Source organism: Manacus candei, unplaced genomic scaffold (assembly GCF_025592945.1).
Source record: "Manacus candei isolate 608988 ecotype Guabito, Panama unplaced genomic scaffold, ASM2559294v1 h1tg000050l, whole genome shotgun sequence".
NCBI classification, from domain to species: Eukaryota; Metazoa; Chordata; class Aves; order Passeriformes; family Pipridae; genus Manacus; species Manacus candei.
The window spans coordinates 33,248,014-33,268,222 of NW_026138098.1; the positions used below are offsets into that span (position 1 = coordinate 33,248,014).

Sequence of the window (20,209 nt, forward strand, 5' to 3'; positions counted from 1 at the left end):
AAAAGTCACAGTTCATAGATCAAAAGCACCAGAATAACTTACATTTTTCTTCTTTGTAGTTTCAGGAACTTCAGGCTATTTTCTAGGTTGCCTTATGTATGACTTCAGCACAAGCTAATGAGATATTGAGTGAGAAATCATCAGCAGCTGGTCAAGTAAAAACAGTCCATCAATCATTTTCATTTCCTTAATGTCAGCAATTCTAATTTCAACTCTGGGAAAAAAATGTGTTTTAAACTCTGAAATGCATCATATGAAATAGTGACATTTGATAGCATGTTTTTAGATTCTCAGGTTTATTGGGAAGAAGACAGTTCAACACATAATGAAGTCATTCTTCCTTTATAACCATGAAACCCAACTATAGGGGGAAAAAAAATAAATAAAAAAAAGAAGGCTGCTTCAACTAAAGCAGATGAACAAACTACCATCTATTCCAGAATAAATCCATTCATACATAAAGCACCAGTAAAAATCCTGGAAGAATTGCAAAGAATCTTTTTCTAATATCCAACCTAAACCTCCCCTGACACAACTCCAGGCCATTCCCTGGGTGCTGTCCCTGGTCCCCCCAGAGCAGAGCTCAGGGCCTGCCCCTGCCCAGGGAGTTGGGACTGCAGGGAGGTCTCCCCTCAGACTCCTCCTCTCCAGCTGAGCACACAAAGAGCCCTCAGTGTCCTCACACAGCTTCGCTTCCCCTCAAGGCCTTCACCATCTCTGTTGCCCTCCTTCGGACGCTCTCTAACGCCTTAATATCTTTCTTATATTGCTGGGCCCAAAACTGCCCCAATACTGCAGGTGAGGCCGCCCCAGTGCAGAGCAGAGCTGACAAAATTACCAACTTGAACACAGTTTTCTGAAAAAGAAATCTCAGATGACCAGGTAACTCCAGTGACTGTGTCCCCCTTACCTTTATCCTGACACCGTGAGTAGCTTACTCTTGCTTCCTAGTCCAACACCTTGCAGCAGCACCCTGGTTTGCATTAATCCTGGAGAGCTTCCTCTAGAACCTTGGGAAAAATTCCTCTCTCCAAGTTTCACTCTGGGAGCCTAAACACTGAACAACACAACCGCACCTGGACTGTCAAACTGGACATCTCCCTGGTAACAGATAACAAAGTTATATCTGCCTGACAAAACACTGAGTAAATCACCCCTCAACCAGAGCCAAAAGGAAGCAAAGTGATGTTCTCTCTTACATAAAAGCACTAAGAGCAGTGATATTGACATTCCTTAAGTTAATAAATAATTATTAAGATAATTAAAAGCGACAGTAAGTACAAAGAGTAATGCTAAATATTAAACATTATTAGATTTTATATTAACACTAGGAAATTATTGTGGATTTCTGCCAAACAACCAAATTACAAAAAGGTATGTTTTGTTGGTTGGTTGGGTTTTTTTACAGTGTATATCCATTTTCAGAGAAAAATGTTCATATGAGAGAACAGCTCCCATATTACATTACACAAATGCAATTTGGTTGCTTAAGTTTTAATCTTGTACAGGAAAATTCCAATTTTCTATCTCTTGTACTTAAGTTCTAGTTCATGAACAGATTATAGAATGCAAAATAGGTAGATTCTAAAATATTAAATTTATATAAATCTTTCTAATAAATTTGCCAGAATACAAAAAAATCCTGCTGACATGATAAGGTGAATCATTGTTAAATGTACTATTTTCATGCTAATAGCTCACAAGGAAATAAACTCCTAGTATGCTTACTATCAATAGCTTGTTTTGTTAACCAGCCTGCCCCAGATCCTTGAAGGGACAAAGCTATCTGGAGTTATCTGAAGATAACCTGGAAGTCTAAAGGCCCCACCAAACTTCAGTCCAGTTTTGATCCCTGCATATAAAAAGCAGGGATTAATTTGTAGTAAGAAAAGTCAATATGAAGACTGGGAATATTACTTCAATAAAACTGTAAGCCAATAATCCATGGGGTTGGAAGAGACCTCATTGTCCCTCTGCGCATCCTGACCACTCCGAAGCAGCACACGTTCCTCATGTTGGGCAGTCTGCCCAGCCTGAAATGTGTGCATAAAGAGACACTGTGGCCTCCCAAGGTAACCTGTTCCAGTGATTACTCATCTATAGGGTGGACTTTTTAACCCAGTATTGCACATATTGTGCCTTTTGCCAATCACATTTTTCTTTCTCTGGACAGATATGGAGAATAATTTAACAACACACACCTTATGAAAACCTCTTCCATATATGAAAGTATTAGCAGGTTCCTCTGCTCCTCCACGTTTTCCTTTCTACCTCACACACTCAGTTCAGCTGCTTCTTACTTCTTGCATGTTCTAAAATCCTTGCTTCCTTTGTTCCTCTTATCAGTCCATGTTATTCTTAAGCTGTGATGGCCAAAAGAGCCCTACTGACAATTCATGTCACCTGCAATTCTATATAGCTCCCAACACCATGTGAACAGTACCAGTGCTAGGCCAGAAATCCTGGTATTTTTATGTATACAGTGAACTTCTTCCCAAGGGTAATTGTTTGCACTTAACATTTCAAGTTGCAGATTTCAGACCATTTCTCCAACCTTAAAAAAAAAAAAAAGAGAGAGAAAGAAAAAAAAGGCAGGAGAATGCTTTTATTGACCTATAAAATCCTTTGAAGTCACACCAGGGTAGCATCATTCAAACTCTCAGTAATTCCACTCTTCATTCCCTCAGCCACCTTATTAATGAAAATACATCATTCTGATGGTCCCAGGCCAGTCCTTGCAGAATCACACTTCATTAAACTCCCCCACCCTGACCCACAGCAGTATAAATAACAATTCACTAGGAACATTATTTTTCAGTGACCCTTATTTTCCCTCAGTACACACATAACTGCTTCTCAAGTTTCCTCATGGAAACGTCCTCTCAGTGTGCAAGTTACACATTTACTCCTTCCCTCGTGATCTCTTCCCAGCTATCCTGTCAAAGACCTCCATGTATTTGACAAAACGTATTTTGAATATACATGCTTGTGGTTTATTACTACCTTATGCTGAAGATTTTTAGGAAATGAACATGTAAGGATTTCCTGAAGCTTCTTCACACCTATCCAAGTCAAAGGGACTGACCTATAAATTCCCTAGTTTTAAGATAAGTCTTGCTTTCCTACTACTTTTTTAATACTCATTCCTCACAGATTTTTAGAGTCAAGGCCAATGGTTCAGAAACTCCTTTCTTAAGTATTGTTAAACCTTTTTCTGGTATATATTTCACTTTGTCTTATTAACTGCATTAAGCACTTACTCCCAGATAACTATTTACATGAAGCCTGAAACAGGTAGAAAAGATGTAGTATTTTTCAATTACTGTCCCCCATTTAAAAAGGTCTTCCCTTCTTCTTATTTCCTTCTAAATTACTTCCAATGCTCAGATTTCCATCCTCTTCTTCACCATTAAAATTTGCAAGTTACTTTTTTCTTCTAACTGAAAGTCTTTGATGCTGTTCAAAACCTTATCAGACTTATCCCTATTTTAATTAAGCTATTTAGGTTTGTAATAGCACTCTACCAGATCTACATCTAAATAAATGCCGGGGAAATAATATGAATATCTGACCTTTACCAAACATCGCTTTTCCTCCAGACATGGAAAAGCTTACTTTTCCATGAGGAAAAATATGTTCTATCAGACATTTAAAATGGCATTGACAATGACAGAGACTAAATGGAAAACAGAGCAAGAAGCACAACATCAGAAATCAGGAATACAGCTGCCTGAAAATTCTCCAGAGGAATCTCTCTTCTATTGAATTTTGCCAGTTTATCAAAAGCAGGATATTCCATGGAAACAGAGAAAGCACAGCAGCAGCAAGTATCACAAATGCCATTATGAACTTACCTCCTCAGAAAGTGGCTCCAAGCTGTCACCCAGCATTTCATGTTCCCTTCACCTACTCACTGGTTGGTCTCATTTAGGTCACACTTTTTACTGGAATTTCACAAAGTTTCACTTCCTTATTAGTGCAAACAGAAGACTGGAAATATCATTATGGAACCAAAGTGGTTCCAGCTTATGTGCATATGCTCTCTCATGTATACATGATCCATTTGTGCAGTGCCCAGTTAGTAAAGACACATTAAGAATGTATATTAAAAAAAAAAGTACTAACCAAGTTTCCAGAGAAAATTTACCTTGAGCTCCAGTTTTGTTTTCCATTAACTGCTTTGAGGGTATATGTAATTATTATATTTTTTATTTTCTCCTAATTATGTGGAATTCAAAATGATTCTTCTTCATTTCTCTTCCAAAGAGCTAAATATATTCAGTAATATTCACTTATCTTTTACAGACTGACAATTCCTCCCATAAATATTAGGGTCTTGAAAAAATTAGAAGCTCACTACTTAATAGAAAAGAAAATCCTAGATTATTCCTGAGTACAGCCTCGAGTCAAGTAGTTGACTTATCCTTTCTTTCCATCTTTGTACAAATTTTCTTTAATTTTTGCTACTGATAACGAAAAAAATGGTTAAAAATAATTACAATAACTTAAGATAGGAAAGATTTTCCAGTAAATAGAGCAAGTAGAATAATTTATTGAATGTATTCTACTAATCATTGCAGCTGTCTGATTTTAGACATTTATTTTCTTTGCCTACTCAAAGAGAAAGAAAACGTGCCAACTGGCAACACAGGCTTAGAAAACAACCACAAGAAGCAGTTCTTGAGAAAAGCTGATCTTGAAAGGACTAAAGGACTTCTGTTTTTTATTAATATGATGGTGGAGGGTGGTTCGATTGTTTCATTTGCCAGCCTTCTGATCGTACGCATTCATCATAAACACAATTATACAAAATATTATTCTTCCTTTTTATTTTACTTGATTAGGAATGAGTAGACCATCAGACAGAAATAACAGACAACAACTGGAAATTAATCCACTGAAAGGAAAGTTAAAATAAAAAGGAAGTGCCAATAAACGCTGTTGATGACCACAGACAAAGATCTGGTCTTGATTTTTAAGCCATGTTTGGTTTTCTTTTCAGAAATTAATTGGATATGGGGAATTTAGATTTAGATCTCCAGGTCTCCAATCTCTTTTAAGTCACTGCTTTAAGATCTGGCTGAACAGTAATGACAAAGCACTGGAATTTTTCATGCAATATGATGCATTACTGATTTCATCAAAAGTGATCATAAGCTATTCCACATAAAACTCCATTGTTAATTCCTCATTAGGAAAAGATCAAGAGAAGTTAGGCAAGACATTCAGTCAAAAAGACAGTTGACAGCTATGCCAATATCTCCATTTCTATCAAAGAGAAGTCACATCTCGTTCTATAAATTAAGAACTGCAGCATCTCACAGGTTGCTGGCACACAAATACCTTAAATCCGAGTAACTACAAGAAAAAGCACTTGTTTTTAGCCACACAGTAGACCTCAACACTCAGGCTGATGAAATTCATAGGGAGAGCCTTTAATCAACCCCTTCCCAAATGACTTCTGCAAGGAATTCAAGGAGTCATTCTAACCTTTGTTTTACACAGAGGATTCACTACCACAGAATTTAACTTAGTAACTACTCTCCCTTTCACCACCTCAAGAGTGTCAGAGATTTTTCAAATGAAACTTTCTTTTTACTACTTTACTCCACATAATTTCTTGTCCTACCCTCATTACCCGAGTATCTTTTAATATTCCATTAGCAAATAATGGGATTTACTTTACATTAAAAGAACCTGGCAGGGACATCCAGGAATTTGCACGGACATTGGAATTTATTCAAATCTTTAGCATCAGACTCCACACAGTGGAGTCAGCAGGAATGTCTGGACAGTATCCAAGTCCAACTAACTGCTCAAAGCACTTTCAACTACAGTCAAGTTCCTTTGGGTTTTGGATGGGAACTCCATAACCTCCCTGGAAAACCCATTCCAGCAAAACCAGCTGGTGCATCAAGCCTTCCTTGCAGGTCCATGTAAGGTGAAAGCGTGCTGACAGTGCCCTCTCCCGTCAGCCAGGGCATTAATGGGCTGAACAGGACTGCACCCAGGGCTGCCACCAGCTCTTGGCCTTCAGCTGAACTTGGTGCTGATGATCCCAATCCTTTAAGCACAACACTTCACCCAGTTCTCAGCCCTGTCACTGACAGTTTATCCAGCCCATCCTTCCCCAGTCCGTGTCATGGGACACGGTGTCAGGAGTCAGACTAAAGTCAACATCAAGCATATTATCCCACTGAACATGTTTTTAAAGAACGCACAGAGATACTTGGGGTTGTGTGGGTTAAAAAAACCTTCATTGCTAAGTATGTAAGAGAAGAATTTAAAGCATTTTGAATTTGTTTCAAAAAATTATTCTTTCTTTTAAAAGCTGGATTTGGTATTCATTTGTCAGTCATATCAACACTCTATCACGATTTGCCTGAACTATCAATTAGGATTGATCTTTTTAATAAGAATTGTTACATATGGAATAAGTAAATACCTTTTAACCTGAAACAGAATGCAATGTAGAAATGTATTTGGACAACAAAAATCAGCTGCCTCATACAGAGGATAAAACCCAAGATAAATGCATCTGAAAAACCAGCCTTCAGCAGTGTTCCTAGAAATGCCATCCTGACATTTAGAAAAATGACCAGCCTTTAACATCCTCCAGAAAATAGGAAACTGGTTGAGAAAAAACTCACATTGTAAAAACCATTTCCAATGAACTGTAAGAATTGGAAAATTCTTTTAAACTGAACAGCTAGCTAGATGTTGAGTTAATAAATACATGATTATTTATTTTTAATACTTGTCTATCACCATGATCAAGGATTTATTTCATCTTGGGGACAGAAAATGCTGCTTTATGGCAGGTTCCCCCCCAAAATAAAATTAATCTTCAGCAACCCAATGTATTTCCAGTTCTGTCAGGTATACTAAATGCAAATTACTGACTATTGTACTGAATCATCCTCTACAGAGCCATGAGCTGCTCCTCACGCTACATTACTTCAACACAGGTCTCATGTTCAGATCCGATTAATCCTGGAATAGCTTCACTCAGAACTGTTAAATTAAAAACAGGGCTTAAAGAGAGAAAATCTTTCATTATCTTTCTCCAGCTCATGTGCATAGATCCCAGATTACTGCAAATTCCATAAAAATACCTGTAATCAGGTAAATTTAACTGCAGCTTATTTTTCAACTGTAAATCTATTTGGGGAATTCAGTAGACTAGTTTTGGCTTTTAAGTAGACTGAAGATCCTTCTCCTTAACAATTCGTATCTCATCATCATCATGGCTGGGCTTCGTGAACGAAGATTTGGGAAGGCTCTATCCACATTTATTACAGGCACGCTGGTGGCTTATGAGGCCAATACGAGACAGACATGTCTGGTTGCAAAAGGCACAGCAGAAAGACTCCTTAGGTTGTAAATCCTGCAAGACACGATTCTTTCTGCGTTGCCTTTTCTCCCCAAGGGTGATCCTGCTGCGTTCTCAAAGGAGACAGCAGCGTTATAGATGGTGTGTCTCCAGGCCTCCCAATTGGAGGCCAGAGTAGACCAGTTATGATGATCAATATGGCCAAGGCTGAGATGTTGTTTCAGAGAGTCCTTGTATCTTCACTTTGGGGCTCCTCTCTTGCAGCAGCCAGTGGCAAGTTCACCATAAAGCAGGATCTTAGGGAGGGGGTGGTTGGTCCTTCATCCTGGAGACGTGACCTGCCCAACACAGCTGTGTTCTCAGCAACATGGCCTCTATACTTGTGACTGCTGCTTGTTCTAGAACAGATGGATTGGTCACATAATCTGACCAGTGGATGTTTAGGATCGTACGGAGGCAGCGTTGATGGAAGCGTTCTAGGAGATGCAGGTGGTGGCGGTAGATGACCCATGATTCAGATCCATATAAGAGAGTAGACAACACTATGGCTCTGTAAACACTGATCTTTGTACTTTTCTTCAGGTGTTTATTTTGCCAAACTCTTTTATGAAGCTTTCCGAAGGCACTATATGCCTTTGCCAACCTGTTGTCTATCTCTCCATCAATCTTACCATCCGAGGAGATGAGGCTGCCTAGGTAATTAAACTGCTGGACTGATTTGAGCTCTGATTGGCCAATGGTGATGTGGGGATGATGGGGGACTTCCTGAGGTGCAGGTTGATGGAGGACCTCTGTCTTCTTTAAGCTGACTTCCAGCCCAAAGAGCTCAGCAGCATCTGCAAAGCAGGATGTTAAACACTGCAGGGCTGCTTCTGTGTGGGCAACAAGGGCGGCGTCATCAGCATAAAGCAGCTCCCGGTCAAGATGGTTTAAGGTCTTGGTGTGGGCCTTCAGTCGCCTTAGGTTGAATAGACTTCCATCAGTACGGTATCGGATGTAGATCCCGTCCTGATCATTGAGATCTGCTGTGGCCCTTTGGAGCATCCTGCTGAAAAAGACTGTGAATAGGGTAGGAGCGAGAACGCAGCCTTGTTTCACACCATTGATAATTAGAAAGGGCTCAGAAAGTGCATCGCCATATCTGACTTGGCCATGCTGAACTTGGGGGGACAACCTAAATGTTCCAAAATCTGCCACAGACCTTTTCTGCTCACAGTATCAAAAGCCTTGGTGAGGTCGACAAAGGTTACATAGAGACCTTTGTTCTGTTCCCTACACTTCTCTTGCAGTTGTCTGAGAACAAATACCATGTCTGTGGTGCTCCTGTTGGCTCTGAAACCACACTGACTTTCATGTAGAATTCCTTCTGCTATAGTGGGTATTAGTCTGTTCAAGAGTATTCTTGCCAGGATTTTGCCAGCAATGGAGAGCAGAGTAATACCACGGTAGTTTGAGCAGTCTGATTTAGTACCTTTCTTCTTATACAAAGTGATGATGACTGCATCACCACGGTCTGATGGTAGTTTGCCTAGTTCCCAACAGCACACCACAAACTTGTGAAATTTGGTATGGAGTGCAAGGCCCCATGTTTCCAGACTTCGGGTGGAAGCAATTCGTATCTAATTCCCCTATAAAATGTTTGACAAGAGTTAACATTTAGAAAAATAATTTTCAATTACACATACTGCATATAAAAGAAAGTCCTCTGTAGGAGTGCTTGAAGTCAACTCAACCAACTCCTCAGGCTATGTCAACAACAGAATCATGAAAAGTATATACTTCCTTGCATAAATGCCAGCATAATATGCCATGTGGTCATAGCAATTTTACTAGAATAAATCCTTTTTCTGAAAATCTAATACTCAATAAAGTCATAAGAATAATAAAAAAAAATACTAATAAAAAAAAGAACTGAGTGACACTTTCTGCCCACACCTAGCATTTTTTCTAGTTTACATCTTGATATACCACAATTCCAAACTTCTCTGGAACAGCAGCTTTTTTAAGATGTTTGAATATGAAAAGGACAGTAAAGTAAGAGTGTTCAATCCAGTCTTTTTACAAAAAGACATGAACACAAGCTCTGTTTGTTCATGCCCCTTTGTAGAAATCGAAAATAATTTTTAAAAAAAAAAGGATTTCAGGAAGTCAGCTATTTCAACCCCTTGCATGAATGAACAACAGCCACTCTGTTCCCAAAGATTTTAGCAAGGAATTTATGCAAAGTCCCTGGTTAGTTTAGGCTCAGTTATTCAGAGAGCAACTACACAGATCTAACAAAGATGACCAGGTAATTCCTAAAATTAAAAATACGAAACATTTCCTTTTTAAGTTGAACAAACTGTTTTCTTCAATCTGAAATCACTCTTTTGGAGGAACTCTTGCAGATCTATCTAAAATGTTGCCCCGGAGCATCAAAATGAAAAATCCACTTCTCAAAGCAAGATTATGTAGCTAAAATGCGAGATACACTGCATCACTGTGATGAGAAACCAAAGTGTCTTTTCTTCCTTCTATCCAAGGAAGTGTTAAAAGTCTTCATCAGGAAACCATAAAGTACAAATAACGTCAAGTTTGAGGTATTTGTATGCTTGAGGTATCTATATGTCCTTCCACCCTAAAAGAGTAAGAATGGCAATAAAATACCACACAAACCCTTATCAATCACAGACTCTACAGTGAGACAGTGGGTCAAACCCTAAAGCTGTTCTTGAAGAGTACTCAATGCAGGGGCAGAGCAAGGCATTAGCACTCCACAGCACTCAAATTTAAGAGCTGAGACAAAGGACAAGGCCCAGAACCACACCATCAATAAATAAAGACTGCTGGTTTTCCATCCATTTTCTGAGTTTGAATTCCCAATGCTCAGGTTCCAGTAAGTGAACAATCAGAATTTGAAATGCAGACAGACACAATGGCACATGTCCCAGCTCTCCACTGTATCTCCCTTCCCACAGCTGGACCTTCCCCATGGATACAGAAGGCTCTTTACTGCACCCCTTCTCCTTAGAGGGCACAGCACAGTCCAGCTCTCTCCCTGTCTCAGGTGTCCCCCTATTTTCAGGGATTCCAGCTCCTAACCTTATCCTCACAGCACTTCAGCTGGTGCACTCAGACCCCAAAATGCCTGAAACCCAAATGTGGTGTGGACACAAGCCTGTGGTGTGTCCAGCCTTTGATGAAGACCAGGAGCTGCATTCCCAGCAAGGTTCAACTATTCCTGACATGCAATGTGGGTGCTTCACTGTCTGCCACCACCCACTTCCCCTCCCTCGCAGCATCATTCCTGGAGCAGTCCCACGCTGTCTGACACAGAGCAGGGCAGGTTTATGGTCAGGCTCAGCTTGGCCTGCCCTTGGGCTACACAGATGGTCAGGGCTGGATTATCAGTACACCAGACATGTAACATAAATACACATCGTGTGGTCAATTCAGTTCCCTTCCTGATCTGGCCTCAAGGTAAAATTAGTCATTAGTCTCCTCCCATTTTTCAAATGTCTCAGTAAAAGACTGAACACAAGAGCCACAGGCATGCCCAGAACAGCAGGCTAAATTACCAAGTTGCTGCTGGTTCACAGAGCTTTGGTGCCTAGTTCACTTTGAAAATCCAAATGAAAATGCCAACTACTGTATTGACATTATTTGACCCCAAAATTTAGGTAATCTTAACATAAAAACCCAGTTAAGAAACAGAAGTCTTTGAAATGCACAAGAAGAAAGTGAAATCACAACTGATCAGAAGAGACAAAATACACCTGCCCAATATGAATTTTATACACACACATATATCCAACCAATAGCCAGAACAAGATGAGAAACTAATGAAGCTCAAATATCATGAAACAACATTCCAGAAGTAAGGAAATTTTAATTCAAGAGAGCGGCTCTCCTCTCGTCAGTGTATCTGACCCTTCTTTACCAACCTTTAACAATCTAGGTAGTGATTTTATTCAAACCCACAGGAGGATGAAGAACAAATATTCAGGCATACCTTCCCTACTTAATGAAGGCAGAGACAGCAGTGCCTGCAATCATCCTAATTGCTGCTCACAACAGCCACTTCAGCTCCCACTCAATCACAACTCTGTTATCCCTTTTGACCACCCAGGTAAGTGCACACCTTTATTGTGACTGAGTAAAAGCAGAACCTGAGAAACATGAAATTAGTATTGCTACACTCCAATGATTTCAATAACTTTTCATTGTAAAGGATGAAGAGAGAAGACAAGAGTTTATCGTTAGGAAGATGCAAGTGCTTATTACCAGAAGAAAATGATTGCTCCTCTGGATACATTATTACATTCATAGCCATGCTATAGCATGATTCTGCCATTGATAAGCTATCCAAAGCCACAGTAGTAATTCCTGTTATTTGATGTCTTAAAATGCAAATATATCCCCTAACAATGTATGTCTATGAGTAAAATTCAGAAAGGACAAAGATAGGACACAAATAATTCCAAAGAATTTTTAAAAAAAATTCAGAACAAAAGTTGCTGCCTTTCTGAGGAATTATAAATGTATTTGCAATTTTCTGTGTGCCTGAATTATTTTGTGAAAAGAAAAACTTGAAGGTTCTCGGAGACTGAGTAGGTCTTTATTAGTGTAGAGACCATTTTGCATCACCTCACTGTGATAAAGTGTCTGTGAAAAACAGACATTTACATAAAAGCAAGTATCTGCTGGAAAGATGTTTCTCCCAGCTTGCATTAAAAACTCTTTAAAGAAAAGATTTTTAGTAATTTTTCACTGACATCAACAGGCTCTTAATTCCACTCGAGGTCCTTAAGGCTTATAAGACACTTCAAAGAACTGAGGAAAATAAAAAAAAGATAAATTTAGGAACCACAAAAGCTATAGTCTTCATACCATTTCAAATATTGGGGCTAAATCCTAAGTTCCTGTACATTTGTTCAGACCCTGAGGCCTAGTTTCAAAAAAACAGACAATGCAGAACCTACCTAGAATTTAGGCACACAAGTCCTTGGCAATGACCCTCTTTAAGCTCAATGCTCTGTATTGAAAAACTTGTTTAATGCAGTCTCAGTAATAGCCATAAAGTATTCTTGGTGTTTTTCCATTCAGTTCAATAATAAATGTATAAGCAGATCAAGAGTTCTAAAAGAAACTAAGAACTTTACATTCACTCCTGTCATTTAACCATAGTATAACACCTCATAACTTTAAATCTTCTGTATTTTTTCCTTTCTGCTCCCTCATCTTTGCCACCTTATGCAGTCACTGTGTTCTGCAGCAAATTATATGACACTTTCCCTTACTGACATATTTAAATAGCTGCTTTCTGACTTTCCCAAGTCAGTGGGGTGGGATACGTATTCTTCTTTTTCCCTTAGTCTGCATTATGTAACCCTAAAACCATGATTGCTTCTGAAATAAAAAAGATAACCCCGATTTTGTTTCAAGAGTCTAAGAATTTAGGACCATTTGACTTACAATCTTGTACTTTTATGCCAGCAAGACATAAAAAACCGTTCTTGGGACAAACCCACCATGATCTTTTGGACTCAGGGGATGCTGTTCACCACATCTGCATCCTTCCACGTGCTCTGGGCTACTAAAAGCTGGAATCACAGAATCTGCTAGACCTTCAAGATCATTGAGTCCAACCATTAAAGGTGGATGGTCTAACCCTTATTATACTTTCAACCACTTAACAGCAAACCTGACCCACTCTAGAGCAGATATTGCTACAGACATCTGCTACAAGAGAGTATCAAAGACTAATATGCCAAGCTGAAGAGATAACACACAGCCAACCCACATGTAAAGCACCACCAGAGAAGTTCAGGAATTAATGCTGCATTCAACAGAAACTGCAGCTAAATTCTGAGTAAAAATATTACAGCACCTTTATCTGGTAGAGGGACTGGAAGAGCAACTGGAATAAAGCACCTGTAAATTTCACTTGCTGCCCATTAAATAAAGAGAAAATATCAAAAAGTACAATATCTGTGTGATGAAAAAGACATCTGATATGCTTAGATTATTTTAGTCCCAACACAACACTATCCTAATAACAAGAGAATAAGAAAATAGTCTCATTAGAACAGCTTTGGACTGCATTAACTGGTATGATTTACAGAATAGAAAGGAATTTCAGCTTCCCAAAAAGGAAACAAATAGTTGTATCATACAATTGCCCTCTCAATGTGCTTGATGAATCATCTTGAGTTATCTTTAGATAAGAACAGTATGTCTACAGAAAATGTTTACAGACAAAAGGCATGGAATTAACACTGTGTAGCCATATTAACACTACCCATCTCCATAGTCTCAAGAATTAACTGCCAGACATAACAAATGCCAAATCCATTTGTCAAATCTAAAAGAAAAGTTATTTTTAAAGCACAAACTATATTCCTTTTCAAAAAATTCACAGCTGAATTAGCCTATAAGCACGCCAGACAACCAGATTTCTGGATTTACCCAACAGTACTATCTTCCCAACCTAGCAATTCAGTAATTTTTACATTTGTAACTTGGTGCTCTTACACTCCATGCTGTTAACACTCTACTTGAAAACAACACTAACAGAATACCTACATTTTAACAAATTATTAATTAAATTGTTGCTTTCTACAGGAACAGAGATTACAATTTCAAACTCTGCTCTAGGAAGTGGCATTAGGAAAAAACTCTTGTTGCTGGCACAGGAAGGATTATGTCTGTCCTGAACTAGTGATGGTTCACAATAAGCATAAAATAATCTAAATATGTACATTGTATCTGTGATAGAGCACTTGCTACAGACTTTAGACACAAGCTATGATATAATACAATACCTACTCATTCTGGGAACATGTATTAAGTTTTTACTTAGATTTATGTAGAAAAATGTCCTTTTCAGCCTTTTAAAGAGCATGTCGAGAAATACAGGTTAAACTCTAACTGACACTAATTATGGCTTAAACTCAAATATACTCTAACAATAGGCTTTGAGACAGACATTTCAAAAAGGAAAAAGTCTGGTGCCTCACGTTGTTGATGTACTCTGAGAGCAGGTCCTGCAGGGCCTGGCGGATGGCGTTGCACTCGGCGATGATGCGCTCCCGATGGACGTCCCGCGTGCACGAGGAGTCGGCCAGCAGAGCTGCTCCACTGATAATGGCTTCCAGACGTTTCTCTAGGGAGGGCCTTATTGTCTCCTCATTCACTACAAGAGGATCCAGGACAATTAAGTTCTGGAAAAAATAAGGAGTCTAGTTAAGAAAAGTCAGCCCAGTTAGGCTACTGCTCTATTTTTTACTTGCATGAACCACAGGGACATCGTGCTTCCTAGACTTGCAACCAGCCCTTCCCACTGGAAGGTCAAAAAACTTTCGACCATGGCAGATTCTGTTTTCCCTAGTGGGGCTGTGCATAGAGATCATTTGTAGACAAACCCAAATTCTCTCTGCCATTCAGATCTCACTACTTTCCAAGCCAGTTATCCATGTTATCAAATCCTCAGACCAGAGTCTCGGCTTCCTTTGAAAGAGGGGTTCAACACCTCCAAACTTTAGTCTTTTACAGATCAGGAGAACCTCTGGATTTACCTCAAAAACAGCAGTGCTAGCTCACAGTTGGGAATGCCACATCAGATTGCATGAGCAGTCTCATTCTGCTGATTTTTAGCCTGATACAATCCCACACTGCGACAAAGTCACTGCTGCCACCTTTAACAGGCTGATATGTGCAAAGATAAAAACCAGAAACTTTTGTTTAACAATTGCTTTTTTGCAAAGGACCTAGATATGTGTCCTTTGCTTTTCAGTAGGTAGAGTAAACCAAAGCAGACAACTCCTTTGGCTTGATAAAATTAATAACATTTGTGCATCAAGCAAATAAAGAAGAGAGGATATTTTCATGAAATGTGAAAGTAAGTATATTTGAGCTGCAGCATTTAAAGAAGTACAAACTAGTAATTTTTAATGTAACTGAATACGTGAAACAGTGTCATTATAGTTCTGACCACCAAACCTCTACTCAACATACACCCATTCACCTCTTACACTCGCAGGTAGTTCAAACATTTCAGAAGTATTGAACAAGAAAACTATGCCATGTACCCTGAAGTGGAATTTTTCTGTTACCTATTCTGAGATACTATAAAAAGTCTAAAACTGAGATCATGGATTTGTTCCAGGAAGTGAAAGGATAGACCATTAAAATGGTTTATGAGTCTATGTCAGGTGTTCCTGCGTTTCCAGCCGATGTAACCACAGATTAAGTTAAAGCAATAACTATGTATTTCCAAGTTCCTGGATTTTCTCAAAACAAGGTTCACCTATCCAGATACAACAACAGTGAAAAGGAATTTATGTGCAAGCAGGAAGGAAAGAACCTCATTATTCTGAAGATGAAAAACATAGCTATTTGTATATCCATAAAGCAACATAATAACCTAATTAATTAATTCCTAATTCAAAGATGTAAAAAATATGCTGATCATGGAAATCCGAATTTTAGATACAGCTATGGAACCAAAGCCAAACTGGGATAGAACAGTTTGCCCACTCACAAAGATGGAGGAAAGCAAACAGGTAGTTCACTGCTTTCATCCTCTTTTGCAGAAGTAGGAGCCAGTTAAGAACCACTCAACATTTAAAAAAAAAATAGCTGACTTTTGCCTTCTCCAAACAAGAGAGAAGAAAAGCTGAAATTTTGCCAGGGCCTGGCAGACCCTGCCATGAAGGCCAAAATACAAAGGAAAGAAAGAGCCCTTGGACAGAATAAAGGAGGCTTGCTCTTCTGCTCTGAATACCTCTACATTCCCTAACCTCTTGCTGGCAGTGGATGGAAGCCGCAGCACAGGAAGTCATTTTGCTTTTGCAGGCAACTTCCTAATTGCCAACGTCCAGAGTCAGGCCCGATGGGAGCAGCAATCCAGCTCTCAGTGTTGTCACCAAAAGCCTTCCTTTCCTGGAGCTGCTGTTTCCACAGAAGGAAGGAAATGCACCTGAGGACACTTTTCTGGAAGGGTGAAGGCAGTACAACACCATTTGTCCACAAGGAGAACTGAGAGACAGATTAAAAGTATTAGCATAGGGCACCCCTTTTTTTGTTCTTTTCTGTTCTTTGCTGAGCTTCCCTACAGCAGTGAGAGAAGGGCTGGAAGCAAAGAAAAGCTGCACCCCGTTTACCTGGAGGCAAGCTGAGTTACTACACATCTCAAACGCAACAGGCGCGGCAGGAAATTAGGGAAATGCAGTATGAGGAATTGTAAGAAAGTGGTATGGAGTGCCATTAAGAAGTCTGAAATGCAAGGGAAATTAATCCCTTTCAGCTGTCACCTCGGTAAGTAAGACTACGTAACTTTAAAAGCAGAATCAAATAGTTCTCAGCAGTAGGAAATGTGTTTTCCTGCCTAACAAGCATCGAACAACTCCATTATTCAGATCTTTGTTACTTTGTTACTATATCCAGGCATAGCAAAATTAAAAATGAAGCAGCTTCGACTTTTATAACTAGCACATTTATATATATATATTTGGAAAACTGCATAAAACTAATGTGTTTAAATATTTACATTTTAAAATTATATATAATTAACTTGCACCCAAGAGACAAGTTCACATTAATCTTATGCAGAAAAGACTAATCCATAACGATCTTCTAAGAATGACAAGGGAAGATCATCTAAGATATAGTCAGTTCCAGAGGTCAGGACATTCATTTCTGATGTGGAAGAAGGTGTTGGAGATTTGAAACTCTGCCTCCCTCAATCACAATTAGATCCTTAATACCAAAGTGTTCTGTGGTACTTCACATCAGCTGAATTTTTGCCACTTGGTCCTGGAGCAGCAACTTTCCTGTCAAGCTCCCAGGTAAGTCCCCTCATGCCAGGCTATACGTACAGTGTCCATTGTAATGCAAAACACACCTGCCAAGTACAATATTGAAATGTTACTGCATTGAAAAACAGCTTCATTGATTGTGGAAGATTAAGACACACCTAAAGGCTACAGTCAATTAGCCATTTAACTTGAAAAATGACTGCCTTCAAATCTCACATGAAACAGAGGCAGAAACGTCTTCCTTTGGGAGACAGTTTGTAGAAAGTTCATGCCAAGATGGACCAACAGCACTGGCAAAAAAGCTACTATGGTCCATCACTAAATAATCAGAAACACCTAGGCAGCAGTAAACAGGAAAATACGAGTTAAGACTCTGCCCACAGATTAAATTCTTCAAACAATTTCACCAGCTATCTATAAGTAAATCTATGCAGAAAAGACCCAAGGAGGAGACACCAGCCATGCCACAGGCAGTCCTGCAGTTCTGCTTTAAGAGGCTAAAGAGTGCTCAGCTACCTGAGTTCTTAAGTGTAAGTGAGCATTTAAGAGGAGTTATTAGATCCCTGTTTTCTCCCTCATTGGACTTCTGATGCATGAAAAAAGAGGGATCACAGGTATCCAGAAACCTGGTTCTGTTTCCTGAAGTTTTGGACTGATTTACAGCCTTTGGACATCATTAAAGGACCACAGAGCAGAACACGCTGACAGAGTCAGGCATGCGACACCTGGATCATTTTGTGACAAATCTCTTTACATTCAGAAGATGCAAGAGCAGGGAAAGGCATCAGTTAACCTGCACCCACACACTCTTCTCACAGGTCTTAATATGCAATTAAATTTTAAAGTTCCAATTTTGCGTTTATTTATAAATGGCGCGGGAGTTATTTGGAGCCTTTCAGAGGAATTGTTGAGAATCTACTGATTTAAGGGTTAGCTGCTCTAATTTTACTGGTGGTTTCCTCACCTCTAAATCTTTAATAACTTCCACACTGCCAGCACTGGCAAAGGAAGAATGACATTGCAGAACATGTAGACACTAGATCGTTGGGTAGGCTCTGTGATACATTTCCACACTATAAACATTTAATGAGATTTGTTCCCAACAGACTATTTACTACATCAATCTATTTCATGGCACTGGATTTGCAACAAGAAGATAGAGCAAAGGTTATTTCAGGTCCTTAGCCAATAGAACTGTCTGTAAAGAGAGAAGAGTGCAACTATGTAATTCCTAAAATCATTTTAAGTTAAATGCTCTATAAATTTTGTTTTATCTAACTCACACAGCTTCAATTCCCATTTGTGGTACTTAGGTAAAAATACATTTAAAACTCCATAAACAAATGGCTTTTTACAACAGTTAGACTTCTATGTTCTTATGTTTCCAAATAAAAATAAATTCAATGAAAAATACTATTTTTCCATTTTCTGACTATCACAAATCTCATATTTTAGAACTATAATAAATTTTATTACATTTTTAAATTATTTAAATGGTACTGCTCACAGTACTGATGAATTCATCTGTGGTCAGAAAATGCAACCTTTTCGCCAAATTTTTTTAAAAATTTGTAAGTAAACCAGGTTAATAATACCTCTCATTTAAAGTATACATTTGTCATTCAGAGCTTCATTGTAACAAATGATGTATTACTCTTAAATGTTTCTTTTTTTTCTTCTATTTGTTAAGAAAATAGGTTAGAAACTATAATTTTAAAACCCAGTATGAGAAGCAAGGAGGGATAACAGGTAATGTGCTATTGTAGCCTGTTCCTTTAGGGGGAAAAAACTTCAAGCACAACTGAGAGGTCTGTTTTTGTCAATAAACTGCCACCACCAAATCTGTGTGATATTTCAGTGTATTTCTTTAATCTGCCACTGAAAATTTTAGGCAAAGTCTGTTACCATCAGTCATAACACTAATTCTTCTGAAAACCTATCAACAATATTGGAGTTCAGAGACTGAGATTTGCTAAGCCCAAGAATTTACAGTCAAAACCACAAATATTTGCAAATGTGTTTAGAAACATTCATTGCTTTTGTTGGTCTGGGCCTACATGAGTTACAGCACATGAGGATCATGGTCTGTAATCCCATCTACAGGAGATCTTTTACCAGTTTTGGCAGGACAATGGAAAATGACACTGGTAAGAGCCAGAGCAGCCACAAGAAAAGGGAGAAGCTCCATACAAAAGCTTAGGATGAGACCAGGAGTAGAGAAAGAGCTGCCCTTCTCCAAGTATTCACTTAAATAATGGAAGCAGAAATACAGAATTTGTGAAAGCATATTGGTTATGTCACTTTATTTCATAATAAGCAGATGAGGTTTCTAAATTGTTCAATTATATAAATTACAGAATGACAGAGGAAAGGACTTCAGCTCGTGTGGTACTGGTTCAAATGCAGTCAAGGCAGCAGTGATCACTGCCAGATCATAATCACTGATTAGTAAACTCAGCTCATGGCTTCTACCCACTTACCAAGGACCCACCTGCCTCCAGCACTAGCAACACACTTGGAACTAACTCTTCCCCTTCCATTTCAGCCAAATGTTGAACATACTGGAGACTTAATTCCAAATTCTTCTGAAGGGAGCGATCCCTCTCAATGAAACAATTCCGAGTGATACTATTTAGACTCAGACTAAGCAGAACATCAATTTCTAATGCCCTTAAGCCCATCACTTATGTCATCAATAGTTATTAAAAAAAAAAAAAACAACATTTTTCCAAAAACATTGTAGTCTCACAGGTTTACATACCTCAAGCTCATCAAGTGCACTTCCAAGAGTAGCTGCGCGAGACGTAGGTTGTTCCATTTTATTTCCAACTCCTTGGGAAGCATTAGAAATTGCATTGAGAGCATTCTGTATTTCATTGCAAATTGAATCCTTGCTGGCTGTAAGGGATGCAACATCTGAATGTTCCAAACAAGCTGAACATATTGAATGTAGGAAAGAGGAATTCTCCTTCAGGGATGCACGTGCTGCAGCAATCTCATCTCGCTGACTGCTGGATTTCAAATCCTGTCAGCAAAAGAACATGCTGTTTATTTCCAAAAGCACTTCAAAACTGACAAG

The 20,209-nt window shown here is 38.9% G+C and overlaps 1 protein-coding gene across 8 annotated transcripts in view; it reads right to left on the reverse strand.

The window, feature by feature from the left end:
* Positions 1 to 20,209, reverse strand: part of CTNNA3 (catenin alpha 3) — a 443,012-nt gene that overhangs the window by 319,108 nt on the left and 103,695 nt on the right. For 6 of the 8 annotated variants that reach the window (XM_051800260.1, XM_051800262.1, XM_051800261.1 and 3 more), the window contains 2 exons: positions 19,892 to 20,155; positions 14,332 to 14,535 (listed from right to left, as the gene is read on the reverse strand). In XM_051800260.1, the coding sequence (XP_051656220.1) occupies positions 14,332 to 14,535; positions 19,892 to 20,155 (468 nt within the window). Of the gene's footprint in view, positions 1 to 42; positions 115 to 910; positions 1,066 to 14,331; positions 14,536 to 19,891; positions 20,156 to 20,209 lie in introns of those variants that run through there. The other 2 variants (XM_051800264.1, XM_051800265.1) reach the window with 2 other exon arrangements.